The sequence below is a fragment of the Carlito syrichta genome, unplaced genomic scaffold (genome assembly GCF_000164805.1).
Source record: "Carlito syrichta isolate Samal-C Ts95f unplaced genomic scaffold, Tarsius_syrichta-2.0.1 Scaffold199527, whole genome shotgun sequence".
In the NCBI taxonomy this organism is placed as follows: domain Eukaryota; kingdom Metazoa; phylum Chordata; class Mammalia; order Primates; family Tarsiidae; genus Carlito; species Carlito syrichta.
Genome location: NW_007143623.1, coordinates 212,480 through 229,721, shown reverse-complemented (window position 1 = coordinate 229,721; position 17,242 = coordinate 212,480). Strand labels below are relative to the sequence as shown.

General features: G+C 45.0%; 2 protein-coding genes across 2 annotated transcripts in view; one reads left to right on the top strand and one right to left on the bottom strand.

Moving 5' to 3' along the window:
• Positions 1-17,242, top strand: part of RALGPS1 (Ral GEF with PH domain and SH3 binding motif 1) — a 195,765-nt gene that overhangs the window by 66,116 nt on the left and 112,407 nt on the right. The gene's annotated exons all lie outside the window — the stretch shown is intronic.
• The window catches only part of ANGPTL2 (angiopoietin like 2), a 35,291-nt gene that overhangs the window by 3,670 nt on the left and 14,379 nt on the right, over positions 1-17,242 (bottom strand). Inside the window, exons 3-4 of the mRNA XM_008051570.1 lie at positions 2,746-2,939; positions 732-1,002 (exon numbers count right to left, since the gene is read on the bottom strand). Coding sequence (XP_008049761.1) covers positions 732-1,002; positions 2,746-2,939 — 465 coding nt within the window. The remainder of the gene's footprint in view (positions 1-731; positions 1,003-2,745; positions 2,940-17,242) is intronic.

The following is a 17,242-nucleotide window of genomic DNA, read 5'->3' as shown; positions in this document are numbered from 1 at the left end:
ATTTTCTGTTTTCTCTCGTTTTTCATTTAATAAAGACTTTTTAGTGAAGTGCTAGGTTTGAGGCACATGATCTTAGACAAATCATTTCATCTTTCCTGTCTGATTTCCTCTTATTAGCTTCCTCACAGCACTGCATTAACATCACATACTGGTAATAGTGACTGTACAGCGAGCCTGCTTGCATTGAACCCTTACTATATGCCAAGTTCCAGAAAAAGCACATTAGGTATATTATCTCTAACCTTCTCCCTACCTTACAAGGTAGTTATTATCCTTACTTCCAGATGTGGAAAGTAAGTCTCAGGGAGATTAAGCAACATGGATGCATGATTGGTAGGAGGTAGGCCAGCACTAGAGCCCAGGTGTATGGCCCAGAGCCCCTGGGGGTGTGTAGCTGTACACTGGGCACCTCAGACCAAGAGATGGAGAGGGCACAGCCTGGCACACATCTGCCTGCCTTGGCCCAGGGCAGCCCTGGTATGTGTGGTATATACATCTTTTTACCTTTCCTTTTATTTTGTAAATGCTACTCTGACCTAGTTTTGTGAAGGGCAGCTGTGGGGAGTGGGAAGGGGAAAGGACCTTCAGAGGGTGGGAACAGAGTCAGGTATCTTGGCCCAGCTGTATGTCACCCTGGGATCTTCCTATTCCCAAGTTGTGGAGTTGGAGGACCCTGGCTCTGGTTTACCTCTTTTCCCTGCCTGCACCTGGGTTCCCCCCACTTTTCCTACCTGTGTAGACATCATGGTCTCTGTCCAGGGTGGTGAACTGCTTGCCATTGTGCCAGGTGAAGGAGTCTCCTGCATTGCCATGGTAGCGCCCCAACCGCAGCTTATAATATTCGCTCTCAGGCTCCAGGCGGAAACTGGCATATTCTGCAAAAACCTTGCGGCCAGACCAGTCCTCCATGGTCACCAGCAGTTTGTAGTTGCCTTGGTTTGTCAGCCAGTAGATATTCTCCAGTCCTAGCCAGTACTCGCCATCAATGTTCCCAAACCCTTGCTGGGGAAAACCCGGGACATTGTTAGCGTGGAGACTGTTGTGCCCATAGCCAGCAAGCCCTGCTGTTGGGCACTCAGCCTAGGATAGAGGGGCCCAGGAAACAAGCAGAGCGCAAAGCAGGCCTGGTTCATACCTCCCACTCCCCCACTTAGTTATTCTGTGACTCATACATTGTTCAAAAAGAAAAAGGAGTGCCTACTGTGTGCCAGGCATCGTGTGTACCCTAGATTCCTCTCTTACAGGAGAATTGCCTTCCCTATACGGTTGCTGCAGGAACACATGTGCTATGGTAAGTTGAGAGCCTGGCACACAGTAAACATGAAACAAGTATTCCTTAGACAAATCCCTTACCTTCACTGAGCTTCAGCCTTATGTGGGGATGGGCTTGTTTGAGGTTCACACATAAGCTCTAACCCACCAGACAGATGTGAGCTATGATAGATGTGTCCCATCCATGTCCCATCCATAAAAACAATATTATTATTGTTTTTACATGCAGTTTTGGGGGTCAATAGCTGAGTATATGGCCATTGAAGTCTTGAAAATTGATGACTTGGTGGTGGTGATGATGATGATGATGTGTGCTGGCACTATTACAATAACTTTACATAGGCTATTTTATTAATCCTCATGCCAATTTTAAGAACTAGATACTATCATTATCCTCCCTAGAATGAGAGAACTCAGGGTTACAGAGCTCCTAAGGGTGAGCCAGAACTTGAACTGAGAACCCAGTATTAACCATTGTGCTGTATTGCCTCTAAGCGAGAGAGGGAGAAAGAGTCAAGTAGTGAGTTTTCAGGAACCTCTAAATTAGGAGGTGGTAGAGGAGGAGGAAGAGAAGAAAATAGAGACATAGGCTGGCTAGGAGGCGGGATGGGAAACAATCAAGACAGGATGATACCTAAGACCTAAGAAGAAGTATGACAGAGTCACATATGCAAAGCATCCTGGTTTGAGGTAGTTTGTGGGCTTTGGTGTCAGAGGCCTAAGCTGCAGTCACTAATGTGCCACTTCCTAGCTTTGCAAACCTGAGAAGGTTGCTCCATCTCTTCACCAGTAAGCTGGGTTGATAACAGTATCTCCCTCATAGAGCTGATATGAGATTAAATGAGGTAGTACATGAAAGCGCTTAGTGTGGTGCTGGCACTAGAAAACCAAGCCACTCTTGCCATTCTTAGCGTTGTTTCTTTGCTTGAGTGGGATGTGTGGCAGAGTCCTGGCAACCTTTCCTACTACAAGATAAGCATTTCGGTTCCTTGGGAGCCAGGGATCCCAGAGGATGAACCCTGAATTAGGACCTGAGTATTGCCAAAATTCCCTGTGTGAACCCTTTCAGGGATTTTCCCAGGGGCTGGGATCCTTAGGACTTGCCCTTTCTGGGCTTCAAGAGCAGGTCTCCCCCCTTGGAAACCCCAGTTGGGATTAAGCTGCTCCCACACCTGGCTGGAGCGAGGGCTCCGTACCCACATTAATAAACTCTTACTCTGTCCTGGAGAGCTTTACCAACTCTTGTTCTACAGCAGTTGCTAGCAACAAACAGAGAAGGAGCTGGTCCTCACTACCCCTGGTGGGTTTGCACAATGGCACTGTCTGTATCCTTTTCACCTCAGGTATATTTGCTATTTGGGGCTACGCACACCCTGACCTGGTCAACATGTACCTCTGAGTGGTCACTCAGGCATCTCTTGGGTTGGGCTAGCCACCTTGTGGGCAGCACAGTCAGGCCTTACTGAGTCTCACCTTGTATGTCTCCCAATTCCTGAAGAAGTTGACAGAGCCATCCAGGCGTCTCTGGATGACGGTCCAACCCCCAGGGTCATGTCTCTGGTCACACCAAACCTGCATAAGGCGGTTGGTGTTCTCTGGTTTCACCAGGTAGATGGAGCTGGTGTCGTGGCCATCCTCCAGGGCCTGCAGGCAGTCTCTCCATGGGCCTGGGGACACAGACATGCACACATCACAGACCTGCCTGTCACCAGGCTGCACCCCCAGCTGTACCCCAAGCAGACATAACCTTTGACGAGGCTCTAGCTGGGAGCCACAGACCTGCAGTTTGAGAGGACCAATTTTTGTTTTGCAAATTTGAAAAATAATACAATAATAAAGACAAGAGCCTAGGACTAGGAGTTAGGATACCTGGACTGCAAGCTCACATTCTCCCCTCACTCCCTCATGGTGACTTTGGGCAAGCTTCCTTACTTCTCCTAGCCCTCAGTTTCCTTTATTAAGTGGTGTTAGGATTTCTGAGATCATTTGGGTGGAAGTTCCTGGAGTGACTTTAAGTTATTTATGTTAGCGAAGAAGGATGTATACCTACTAAACGTAGCAATATCAATTGGCGTCATGTGGGCTGTTGTTGTGGCTTTGCTCCCACACAGGGAGACTGGGCTCCATCAGACTGTTCTTCCTCAGTGCCAGTGGTCACATTTGGTTGGCGTCCCTCAGTTTTGTCTCTACATCTGTGTTCCCAATGACAATACTCTGTGACCATTGCTGCGTTTTTTAGTAAATGAACTTCCATAGTCACAGGGGCTTAGGCCATGCCCAGAATTTGGTCATGCCACCCAGAGACATCAGGATATTTCTGGGGTTCATACACTGGTCTTCAAGTGTCTTTTTAGGAGGACATGTTTCCTTTTCAGCTCAATCTGTGTATTTTCGAAAGGAAGCTCACTGAGTGCCAGATGCTCAGAGCTCACATATCCTGAGGTCTGCAGGCAGGTCCATGACCTTAAAGGATGATGTTTAGGACACATCTGAATCCATGGCTTTCTTTTGAAACTGAGACCAGAAGGGTTCTGTGATTCCCTACGACTTCACTGAGCTTGGGCAGCCCAGTTGGAAGGAATGAATGTCATGTGTTGCATTGGGAGTCTAAATAATCCGTAGGTCTTTCAGCCCTGCCCATCATCTCTAGCCTCTCCTAGTAGTTTCCTGTGTTCTGATGTTGGTTACATCAGCAAGAAGGTACAAACTCAAATCATCAAAGGTCTAGACAAGCTGGGCCTTTCTTATTGGGCTGAGTAACCTTCAGAAGGCTTTCAAGGCCTAGCTATTCAAATATTCTAAAATAAATAAAATCACCACTTTTTTTTTTTTGCTTCAGTCTCTTCAAAATATTCCCCAGACTAAGATTGGTTAGGAAAAGAAGTGCTATGAAAATTCCACTTAATTTGATGTTTATTCAACAACCATGTATTGAGTCCTAGCCCCTTGCAGGTGTTGTACTGGGCATGTGGAAGCTGCTCTGACGCCAAGCCAGGGAGGAGCTGATCTTAGCACCTCCTATCAGCTTGAATTCCTGTGGAATTGTGTCCTTTCTCTTTCTGTGTGTGTATGGGGAGGGGGTGGAGGTGCCCATCAGCGGCAGGCATACTCAGCTTTTCCTGTGCAGACCAGACTGCTCAGATTCCTTTCTGGTTGGTGGTTGAGCGCAACTATTTCACAGGTGAGTTAAATAGGAAAGATTGGAGCTTTTGGTCTTTGTTAGACATCTCAGGTGGTCTCTTCCTGAGGCCTTGCAGACAAAAGGCCTTGTGTTTGAGCATCCCCACCTAGATCCTGATGAGAAGGCAGGAGCTGTTGTGCTCATCTATCAGTCCTCAGTGCTCAATACAGCACTAAGAAGAAAGGCCACTTTGAGTGCTGACAGTTAGCCTGGGGAGGGGCTGTTCTCCTTCATTTGCCAGGGCGAAGCTTCTCACTCATTTACATTTTCATCGGCCCTCTCCTCCAACAAGGAATGGGGCAGGACCCAAAGCACCCCACCCTTGGGTAGCAGATGTGGCACAAGTAGCTGCTTCCTTTGCCTGGTGCCACTTCCTGCCTTTGGCCCCCATTAGCATCTGTCCTGGGGAAGGGGATGCCAAACCTCCAGAAAGAGCAGTCATGAAGGAAAAAAAGGTTTTGGTTGTGTTAAATCCAAGCTCCAGGGACCGAGGCAGAGAATGGGAGTCTGTCCGTGACAGCTGGAGCAGAGAGCCAGTGGGCGTGGGAGGCCTCCCAGCTCCTTACCAAGTTAGCAGCACAGGAGAGGTCATTTGATGTGAATGCTGGTGATGGAAGGTCTGGCAGAAGCCTGCAAAATAATGCCCACTGAGAGCAAGCAGCCAGACCTCTTACTGCAGAGCTGTCATGAGCTGTCTGTCATAGAATTGTCAGATGTAAAGGCTGCCTTTGAAAGAGGCACCATGTAGGGAGAGGATGTGGAGGCTACTGGGAGAATGGCAGTTGGCCTGTGGCTCTAGTTTGAGCTGCTTTTGTGGGTGCCATCAATGGTTTCAGCTTTACCTTTGACATTATTAAAAAGGATTCTTTTTAAAAGGCAAGTGTCTTAAAATACTTTGGAGCCCTGAATCCTTTTAAGAATTTGGGGAAAGCCCTAGGCCTGCTATTCAGAAAAACACACTGACTCACACAGTTTTGTATATGATTTCAGAAGGTAAATGGACCCTTAAAGTTTGGGTTGTGAACTCCTAGCTCCAAGAGTCCTGACCGAAGTAGTAATAACAATAAAATGATAGCCAACATGCACTGAGCATTTCCTATGTGCGAGGCTGTGTTCCTGGCCCTACCCCCATATTTCCACAGCCGATCCTTCTGGCACTCCTATGAGATAGGTAGTAGTCTCCCTTTTTTACAAATGAGGAAACTGGAGCACAAGTACATTAGGAGACACTCTTAAAGGACAGAGAAGATGAATGGATGAGGGCATCCATGTGTCCAGAGCCCATACTCTAAAGCACTCTTCTTTTTCTCTAAACAAAGTGAATTCAAGGGTAGGGGGGTCCAGGCTGACTAATTTCTGTGTCCCTAGGACTAATTCTAATCTTTGTCAGTCAGCCAGGTTAAAATAATAAAAATGTACAGGTCTTAGTTGTCAATGTGTTAAACCTTTTAAAGTCTATTAGTTTTTTCTTCTCTGTTTACCTTTTGGTGGCCTTTGCCTATTTATCAGCTATTCTAGTGTCTTTTTTTGAGTCAGAGTCTCACTCTGTCACTCAGGCTAGACTGCAGTGGCATGCTCATGGCCACCACAGCCTTGACCTGCTGGGTTCAGGCAGTCCTTCTGCCTCAGCCTTCCAAGTAGCTGGAACTACAGGCATGCGCCACCATGTCTGGCTAATTTTTTGATTTATTGTAGAGACGAGGTCTCACCATATTACTAAGGCTGGTCTCAAACTCCTGAGCTCAGGCAGTCCTCTCACCTCTGCCTCCCAAAGTGCTGAGATTACAGGTGTGAGCCACTGCACCTGACTTTAGTGTCTTTTATGATACAGAAATTTTTCTTCTTTTTTTAAAAGGTAAATCTGGCAATCCTTTAAAACTTTTTAGAATCACAGAATAGGCATAAAATAGTGAAGAAGTGTTTTGTATTTTCTGCTGTTACAAAAAAAAACCCCCTCCAATTGTGTCTATACCTTGCACCCATGACACTCAGGATCCACTAGCTTCTGTCAAGAACCAAACACAATTACCCTCAGAAACCCTTAGTAGACTTCAGACATATTCCCTTTTCATACATTATAGGCACCAGTGATAAAAGTCAGAAATATAAATAGTGGATCAAAATTAGTCAGAAAAGGAGTTCACATTGAAAAATTGGCAGCAGCAAAATTATCATATGAACGAGTTAAAACATCCTACTTTGATGAGAAATCTCCAAGTGTAACATGTAAATAATACCATGAAAAATCAACAACTGTCACATATAAAAAATGCCATTGTGGAGCGCCAGGTGAGGGTCTGGTCCTGACTGAGTAGGCCATGGTGAGGAAGTGTGGGCTGGGGAAGGACTACACACCTGGAGTCCGGAGCCCTTGCCTCCAAGCTCAGTGGCTTTGCCTACACGCAGCATGACTTTGGGCAGGTTCTTCATTAAGCCTCAATTTCTTCTTTGAGACGGGTAAAGGACCCTAGCTGTTCTGAGGATCTCACAAACACAAGAGCACCCAGCATGGAGACCAGCCAGGACAGGTGCTCAGTGAAGATTAATTTTTTTTCCTCTTTAAAGTTGTCCATCTTTCCCTACCCCATCACACACACATTACTATATTTGCCTTTCAATTTCCAAGACCAAATGCAAGATTACTTACTAATATATGTTTTCCACAATGTGCATTTTAAAAGTCAGAATTTTAGTGGAGAAGACCACAAAGATATATTGACATGAAGAATGGAAATCTTTTTTGTCAATGAAACTGAATTTTCAGTGTGCAGTGGGCAAAGTGCTCCCTTTGGGCCAGTGCAGCGTACCCAGCAGTGTTTGACTTGGCTCCCCTTCTGAGAGGGCAGCTCTGCCCAGAGCACCAGGCCAACACTAACTCAGCAGCACCTGGGCTCCTAATGGAGTGAGTGCCCCGACCTCATCTCTATAAAGACCATATTTACGCTCTTGGCAGAGCTATGGCCAAATGTTCCACATGGAGAGAAGTGCAGCCTCTGCAGCCTAGCTGAATCTGTGTAGGTCCCTGGAGAAACAGCAAGGGTAAGGAAAGCACACGGGAGCTGGGTTTTGAGGCCTCCAGGAGAAGGGATATCGACAAGTGAGAACACAAAGTGTGTAGAACTCAGTCCTAAACCCCAGTGCCACACCCTGGTAAGTGTTGGAGGTTATCAGGTCTAGGTGCTTAACTGTCCTCCTCTGGAGGTTCTTTAAACACTCAAGGAATACACCCTCCCAGGAAGCCAGTCACCACTGTATTGGTGGCTGAGTCAGTGTCTGCTATCTCCAATACAGGCCCTTTTTGGCAAAGCTGAGTTGGAGCTGGCAGCTAGGGCAGGCTTAAGTGTAACTTCCTGTTCCCAGTTTTCTCTCTGTGGGTGTGGGGCAGACCAGTGGTAGCCTGACTTGCCCACCCAACCCTAGTGGAGAAAACTCACAAACTGCATCAGCTTTCAGTGCAGTGACCCATCCTATTAGGGAAACATGGCTCTGTGAATATCTGACTTTGAGGCTTGTAGCTAAGAAGTGGGGATTATATGGACAGAAGAGATACCTCTTCTCCCTGGCTGTGTCTGAGGCATGGAGAGAAGAGAAGAGCCCTTTCTGGCCATGGGCTCTGAATGTTTTAGTTCATACGTCGGCACTAGAGAGAGGCTTCTGTGATATCACTAAGACACATTCTGCTTTTGCATGAGAACTGTTTGCTGTTTTCAGTTATTCTTACTGATGATCTGTTTCCAAAAAGTCTTTTCACCACTCCCTGAAACATTTTTCTAACAGGAGAAATGACTAATTGCTGAATTAGATCTGCAATCTCCTACCTAAATTAATATATCTGAGTGCCAGGGCATGTGGACTGCTTAGGTATGAATTTCACCCTCATTGGAGGTCCTGTGAGGGCAGACACAGAGGTGTAAGGGGCAGTGAGAAGCAGTGCTCAAGTCTCATTTATCCAGAAGGCAGAAGGTTTGGCAAAATATTTTGGTTGTGGAGGTATATAGTCTATGTCAATCACTGGTTCTCAGTGAACCAGAGTACAACGCAATAACCTAAACACAGAAATAGCTTGTATGGTCCCAAAGGCATTTCAGTTCCTGCAGGGCCTCAGATTCGACATTATACATGTCATTTCTGTCCATTCCAAGGAAAAGGTACAAATGCTTGTAGCTGCTTTCAGGCTGCTTTAGTCCACAAACGATGGGCCCAGTGCCTGGGGCCAATGAGCTTTTCAGGAATTTATAAAAATGCCTGAGGCCTAAAAAAACTTACTGGCTGTAAAATATGAAAAGAAAACTGCAAAGTCAAAATTTATTAGTAAGCAATTAAATTTCCACAAAGTGTAACCTCTAGTCAAGTTCATTAATTGTTAAATGTAGTCTTCATGAAAATGTTATTACTTTAGAAAACAATTTGTAGGTTAGATTTTCCTTACTTCCCAAGATTTCCTTAACATGCCTGATGTTTGCTGAGAAATCACAGCCCACCGTAAATTAATTGAAATAATTTTAAAAGCAAAATTATTAAATCCTTTTAAAATTGTTACAGTGAAAATTAGATGTGTGAGGTGGGTGTTATTTTGATACACTTGATATAGTTTGAGATCTCCCAAGTAAGAGCTTTCAGCATCAGTGAAGGGCTTAAAAATATCCTCTTTCTACCTGTTTGCCCCAGGAGAAACAGACATTGCAGTATTGTTTTCTAAAGAACACTTTGCAAAGTGTTGTGCCCACTCTTAGGTTTCCACCAGTATAGTTGGGCAGGAGGAGAAATGGGTTATAAAGCAATTTTAAAAAGAAAAGAGGTTAGTCTAGAAGGGTCTATGGTGGTCTCACTGTGTGCAGAGATGAGCAGTTTACTGTGGCCCCCTGGGACTAGTGGGAGTGAAGCCCTGGAGCTCTTGGTGCCTCAAGTCTCTGCAGGCATGCTAATAACAGTGACCAGGCTCTCTGAGAGAATGGTGGTGCTGTCCTACTGGTGCACCATGGAAGAACTTATCAGGTAATGTAACCATATCATAATGCTAATCCACAGATACTGGACAGGCAGGGAAGGGATCAGATTCTGTGACTGCTTCTTCAAAAATCTATGTTCTTGGCTTTCATTGGTGACCTTTAATCTTCCAAATGACCTTTAATCTTCCAAATGTTCACCAACTCCTTCCTTTTCTTTTTCTTGTGAGTTGGAGTCTCTGTCACCAAGGCTGAAGTGCAGTGGCATGTTCATGGCTATCACAACCTCAACCTGCGGGCTCAGGTGAACCTTCTGCCTCAGACTTCCAAGTAGCTGGAACTACAGGCATGTGCCATCATGCCCAGCTAATTAAAAAAAAAAGTTTTTAATTGTAGAGATGTGGTCTTGCTAAGCTGCTCAGGCTGGTCTCGAACCCCTGGCTTCAGGCAATCCTCTTGCCTCTACCAAAGTGCTGGAATTACAGGTGTGAACGCCTGGCTTTACCTGCCCTTCATTATACTCTTTTCTATAACTTTTCCGAGACGCGACCACAAGCCATTTGTTATATAATTTCTGGTATTACATTATTTTTCTCTTTCTGAAATGAAACCAGGACATTTGCCTGGCACCAAGCCTAGTCGTCATGATTTCTTGATGATTGCTGGCAGTGGCTCTGAGAGCATATATGAAAGATCCTCAGCTTTTCTTATTACCTCCTCCAGGAAGCCTTCAGCAACCCCAGAAGAGTTTCCTAATTCTGTTTGTAGTTCCCAAAATGCCTTATCTGTTTTTCTTTACTGGAATATGATAAGAATGATGATAACAGTATATCTAGAGCCTTTCACCTGCCAAGTGCATTACATGCTGTTTCATTTCTTCCTTATGAGCCCCTGCAATGATGAGAAAGGCAAGGATCAGGGTCACAGCACTGGAAAATGGAGGATCTCGGATTAGAACTCAGGTCTGCCTTCTGCACTGCAGTTATCACACCACATTGGGATTGGTGGCAGTCTGTCTCCCCATTAGACTATGGGCTCCTTTGGGGCAGGAGCCTTCTCAGGGGCAGTGAATATGTGTTGGTCTTCCTAGTTACAGACTTGCTTAGTGAGTCCCTCAGAGCTCCACGTGCCTTCCTTCATCCTTCGCTCTCCATCTTCTGTGCTTTCCAGCTTGAGAACCAATGATAAATCTATATGGAAATGGGGACCCCTCAACAGATGATAATCTACATACAGACCAAATTCTGGCTGTGAGAAAATCGGGATAGTTTGTAGTGGAGAGTCTGTACTTTATGTTTGGGATGGTGCCAGATGAGTGGATTTTCTGTTCTTTTGGACTCTGCTCTAGATATACCATCTAAGATATTTAATTTCAACATTTAGAAATTAAAAAAAAAAGACTGCTGTATTTGTCATTTAAATTGAAATTCGCTTTCCTTAGAAAATTTTTCTCTGTATGTTCAGGAATTTTAACTTGTTATTATATTAAAATATCTATTAAGGAAAAAAAATCACTTATTTATTTAAAGAAAAAGGGATCGTGTATAACTACTCCAGGCCCTGTAGCTCCACTGGCTTATCTTGGATGAGGACCATGAGGCTTATTTTCAACATAATCATCATCCAGATTGATCCCAGCTGAAGTTGATGCAACGATTGCAGGAGTAACCATCTTCAACATTCTCATAAACAGGTCTCTGCTGCCTGCGTCCTTCATTGATATAGATAGAATCCCCTAGAGGTACACTTTGTTACCTTTACAATAGTGAAATTAGTCCATTTTCTGCTGCTTCAACAAAATACCACAGACTTTCTGTGCCAGCATCTGGTGAAGGAAATCATGCTGCATTGTCCCATGGCAGAAAGGCAAGCAAGTGCACAAAACAAAGAAAAATGGAGGCCAAACTCATCATCTTATCAGGAACCCTCTTGTGCAGTAATGGTATTAATCTGTTCATAAGGGTAGAGTCCTTCTGACCTAATTACCTCTTAAAGGCCCTACTTCCCAATATCATTACATTGGCACTTAAATTTCATCATGAGTTTTGAAAGGGACATTCAAACCATAGCATGAACGACTTATTGGGCTCAACAAGCCCCACCAACTTTATTTTAGACACTGTAGTATGAGGCTAACTTTATATTGCTTTATCTTTCTTTCTTTCTTTTTTTTGGGCAGCATCTCAGGGTTATGATGCAGTATACTACATAAATTCACCACAACAATCCATTTGTTTGACTAGTGAGCTAGCCACAGATGCCTGATCTCCAGGATTTTCTAGGTTTCTTTCAGTTTGCCAAGTACCAACTGTTGAGATTTTCAGGCTGCAAGATGCCAGATCACCAGACTTGTAACAGTAACAAGTTGATAGTTTATCTCCTGTGGCTGTAAATACCCTGAGCATTTAGCTGAATGTCTTCTTTGGAAAACTGCCTGAGGAATAGAGAGAGAGCTTTCCATCACACTCAAAAGGCTCCTTGTGATCAGTTCCCTAAGGTACCAAAGAAATAGGAAGAGAAAGAAAAGCAAGAAGGGGGCTGGCCCTCCAGGAACCACCATCTAGGTGGGTTATCTTCCTTGGGCGGCTTTTGTTTAGAAAGAAGCTAGCAATGAAAGCTCATAGAGATATCACTAGATTATGTGGTTTGTAATGTATTTGGGAATCTTATTTTGTTAAAAAATTTTTTTTAGAAAAAAGAAAGTATAGTAGAGTGGAAACAGCATGTGCTCTGGAGGTAGGAGACATGGGCAGGCTTTTCCCTCAGCCTTATGACTTAAAGGCCGAGTTGGGGTCACCACAGTCACTCTCACTCACTATCATCTCTGCATCACATACACCTCCAGCTCTTGGCAGCTTTTGAGCCTGGACACCCAGTCTGCTAGAGCTGACCTATCCACACTTGGGCCGATATCTTTTTACCTGGATGGATGCTTTCCTGACTTCCAGAAAGAATGGAAGCCACAGTGTCATATTTCATTTTCTGTGATAAAACATACCCTTGTGCTGGGGACATATTTCCTTCCTTATAGATGAAATAAAAGAGAGGGGAAAATCCATCTAGGAAAACACTCTTGTTCAAGTTGTCCATGTATTCCTGGTCATAGCCCATCTGTTTTGAGACAGAGTGGCTCCCATGTGTGCACTGTGATGTCAGTGAAGCAATGTGAGGGCTTCTTGATGTGGTCCCAAGAGGAGGTCATGTCTACTGACATTTATACATTCAGAACTAACATTTAAAGAAATCAGGACTTCATATTTAGCTATACATTGAAAGACTTAGCTGTACATTGAAATGTTGAGTGGAAGTAACCCCAGAAAATGTGACCAGGTTTGATAAAAATTAAAAATTAGACTTGTCTGTAGCGTTAGTTGGGTTCATTTGCTGGAAGTCAAGTGCACATTGTGCTTTCTATTGGAGAGCTCAGCTGATTTCTACTATGCCTGGGGAGGAGTAGTGTGATATTGGTGAGGTTCGTAATAATAGTGGTTTGTGTTATTAGAGCTATAACAGGTCTACCACCTATATTCCCAGAGCTTGCTCTTTTTTTTTTTTTTTGAGTTGGAGTCTCACTCTGTCGCCCAGACTGGAGTGCAGTGGCACGCTCCCAGCCACCGCAGCCTTGACCTGCTGGGCTCCGGTGATCCTTCTGCCTCTAATTATAGCTCTAATAACACAAACCACTATTCCAGCCTTCCAATTAGCTGGAACTACAGGCATGCGCTACCATGCCCGGCTAATTTTTTAATTTATTGTAGAGATGAGGTCTCGCCAAGTTGCCCAGATGGGTCTCGAACCCACAAGCTCAGGCAGTCCACTCACTTCGGTCTCCCAAAGCATGGGATTACAGGCTGAGCCACCAAGCCCGGCTCCCAGAACTCTTTCTAAGGAGCTTCTTAGAAGCTGGTACTAGGAAGTAGTGAAGGAAGGTCGGGTCCCTGGCACCTGGGACCAAGTCTAGCAAACTGGTGATTTTCACACCAGTTCTTCTCCAGCCTTCCCATGGAAATGTGCAGTATCCCTAAATAGTTAATACAGACTTGGGTTTGCGCTTTGACTGAGTCACTTACTAGCTGTATAATCTTGGCTAAGTTACTTGACCTCTCTGGACCTCAATATCCTGGAAGTTACAAGTTCAGGGACCCATCTCAGCTCTGCCACCAACAGATTCTGTGACAGAAAGTCCATGTTAGAGATCTGAGACAGTAACAGGCTGGCCTGTTCTAATATTTTATGATTTTATGGCCCCTTCCTCATTCACTAAGAAATACACTGAATGGTTGTGTTTCTCTTTCTCAGGAGAGAAAACGGCTAGAAACACCCACTCCTTTTGGTCTTTACAGATTTGTTTCCAACAAAGCCTGGCTGTGGCAGCTGGTAGTGGCACTGTTTTTTCTTCCTTGTCAGTCTTTGGCATGGACGCTGTGTGGCTGTGCTGGGGGCAGGCTGAAAAACAGTGTCTCGGGCCTCTCAGAGCCCAGGTGCTTGTTCTGTCCTTTGCCTCTTAGGGAATAATGTCATTTGGCCCAGGTCTTGCCATAACATCATCCTAATCAAAATGCCCCAGTCTGGCCAGACCTGAGAGAAACAGGACAAAGCCCAAGTGAGAAGCCAGGGAGGCTAGTAGCTGCCTGTGCCTTCTCACTGAGGCTCTCAGCAGGCCAGCCTGTTACTGTCTCGCTGTGACTGGGAATAAGCTAGTGAGTACAGCTTCAGATAAGCAGCCGTGGCCCAGACAAAGAGGCAAAGAGTGCATGGCTCTGAGGGTGCTGACTGAAAGATTTAGAAGCTGCCAACACTTAGGTGCAGAGGAATTTAATTGCAAAGGTGCTTCTGGCTGAGTGATGTCCCTGGGAACAAAGGAACTGTTGGGTGAGAGCACAGAAGAGGGTTTTGTCTTCCAGGACCAGAACCTGCCCCCATGCTCTCAGAACAGGACTGATAAGAGTATTCTCTGCTTATTGGCTGGGCCAGCTGCTTGGTAGGGAGCGATCATCTGCTTTTTCCTCCTAATCTAGTCCCATAGCAGACAAGGAAGGGCAAGACCCTCCCCCAGCCTGGGTTCTGTTTGCCCTTTCAGCTTCCACAATTGGGTGCTCAGTCTTGTGTAGGACCTCAGTGGTGAGATGGGTCATAAGAATTCTGCTACTAAGGACTGAGCACCAAATATTTGGGAAGACTTAAAAAAAGGACAAATTACAGTGATTCAGGTTATCTCTGTAATGAAATCACTACCATTCCCTCTGTGCTAGCCTGCTTTCTTAAGTGGGAGACAAAGGGCAGTGGGTGCATGACCCTTGGATATGCACAGCCCACACTGGATTGTGAACACAAAGGAGGAGGGGAAGGACCATTTGAGGTGCCAGGAGTAAGGCCACACCCCTGGGCCTTTGCACAAACTCATCTCCTTCAAGGACTCACTAATAACTTGGTTTCCCAACTCCCAGGTCTGCCAGATAAATGCTTACAAATCTTTCAGGTGTAATAAAGAAGTGCCACCTCTGTTCAGCCTCTCCTTTCTCTCCAAGAAAAATCAGTCTTGCCACCTTAGTGTCCCTCAGTCCCTAATATGCCTTTCTGTGGGGCACATAACACACCAGGGTGTCACCCCAGTGACCAGACAGTCCAGTTTTCACTACATTCCTGATTTTAGGTACTTTGTATGTTGGCTCCATAAATTCTCACAATGTTCTGGAAATTTTGACCTCAGCAGGTGCTCCTACCCAGAGAAATCCTTTGTCAGACCTGATGTGCTAATTTTAGGGGCTAGAATTGATGGGCATTGAATGTGTTCCGGTGCATTAATGCACCTGCCACCTCCCCCAGACTGAGTTCCTAGAAATCATGGACCATAGTTGTCACCTGCTTTCCCAAGTCTAGTGCTGTGACCAGCATGAAGTAGGGGCTCAGCCAATGTTGGCTGCACCACTATACATAATATTACATGCTTACTGTATTGAGTTTCCACAACATAACCCTGTGAGGTTATGACTCTTGTTCTCATTTTACGGAGGAGAAAATTGAGGTTCAGAGGAGTTAAATAACATCCTCATGTGCAAACAGCTAACAAGTGCTAGAGCCTAGGTGCAAACTCAGGTCTTTATTCCTATACTATATATCTACCAGCTTAGTTTAAGCACAGGAATGTCCTGAAATTGTTAGTTAGAAAGCAGAGATGCTTAGGAGAGAGGAAATCTGTTGGGTAACCAATGAGACCCGCCTCACTCACGTCAGGATTATAACAACATTCATTTGGTGCCCAAGGATAGGTTTCACCTGAACTGTGAGTATTCTGTCAAGATGTATTAACACAACCTGCCCTCTCTTTCAGAGCTTCTGATTTAAAACAGACATATGTACAGATGGAACACCAGAGCTAAAAAGGGATTGTTTGTTTATTTCAATCTACTTGTTTTAAGATGAAGAGACCAAACTCAAAGGAGACTCAAGTTTACAATGGGCCAAGAACTGAGCCAAACACATTTTTTACCCCAGTATTTCATTTCACAGACATGTCAGTTGAGGATAGGCACTATTTTAATCTATCCCCAATTGACAAATGAGGAAGCTGAGATTCGGAAGGACAAAATGACTTTCCTAATGTCCCAGAGCTAATCAGTGGAGAGCCAGGATTTAAGTCCAGGTCAGTCTGCTCCAAAGCACTTGCTCTCAGTCCCTACCCCCAGGCTAGGTCTTCCTGTCAAGGTGCCATAGCAGATGCTCTGTCTTGCAGTCCCCACCCGCAACCTGAAAACAATGCTGCCCTTGTCCTTTGCACTAGCCACTCTCTTGCACTCAGGTTGGGCCCTTCTCTGAAATTAGCAAGAAGCTGCTCTTCACAGTACTGGTGGTTATTTTTTAAAGTGTGAAATATGTGTAAAACAGGATACTTATGCAATGAAGTGGTACCAAAAGCACTGACTTGGAGCAGATAAATGGTTAGTTTTACAAAGATGAGTCTCATTCTCATATGGCATCCCATTGGGAAGGCCAAAGCATCCTGCTTGAACGAGAGACTGAGCTTCAGGGGGCTAGGCTTGTGTGGGCATTCTGACAAGGGAGTCTCTGGCCTGCTCCCCCCTGAAGTAAGAATTCCTGGAGCACAGAGACAGCCAGAGATTTAAAGTGAAAAGGGCTCAATTCAAATCTATCCTGAGGACCCTAAGCCTATGAGCAAGTTACTTATCCTGTCCCAGAAGAGCTGTAGTGGTTAATTATGTAATATACATGGAAATGCCCATGGCCAGTGTCTTGGTTAGGCTGAAAAATTTGCCAGCAACCCCATTCCTCCCTCATAATGGTATTCTGAGAACTACCATATTTTAAGATGAAACATGTATATAAGAGCATATGGAATCATCATGGAAAATTCTAGATAGCGCCAGACTCTAGGAAATGTGTGGGCTTCAGAAAGGATTGCTTTCCCATCCCCCAGACCTTATGACGGGTTTATCATACTCCTAATGTGATAATACTTTCTTTTCTTTTGGCCTGTTGTTTATTTGGTGGGTATTTACAGAATGCCAGCTCTATGCTAGCCACAGTACATGAGCTGCAGGAGAAGCATCCTGTCTGCCAACACAGAGTATATCGTGCAGAGTCTGGAAAACCACAGGCCTTGGGCTCTTTTCTGTCAGAAACGAGAGAGCAAAACCAGAGAACGTTTGCTCTCTTATGAAACTCCATTTCCTGGTTCTACCTTAGAGCATACATCTAAGGAATGTGGTGCTCCCCACCCCACCCCATCCCACCCCACCTGGCTCTAGACACTCAGCCCAAGGGATTGCTAGGGGATTGTGCATGTCTGTGGCTTGGCTCAACTGGCTGTGGCTTTTCCCCCACT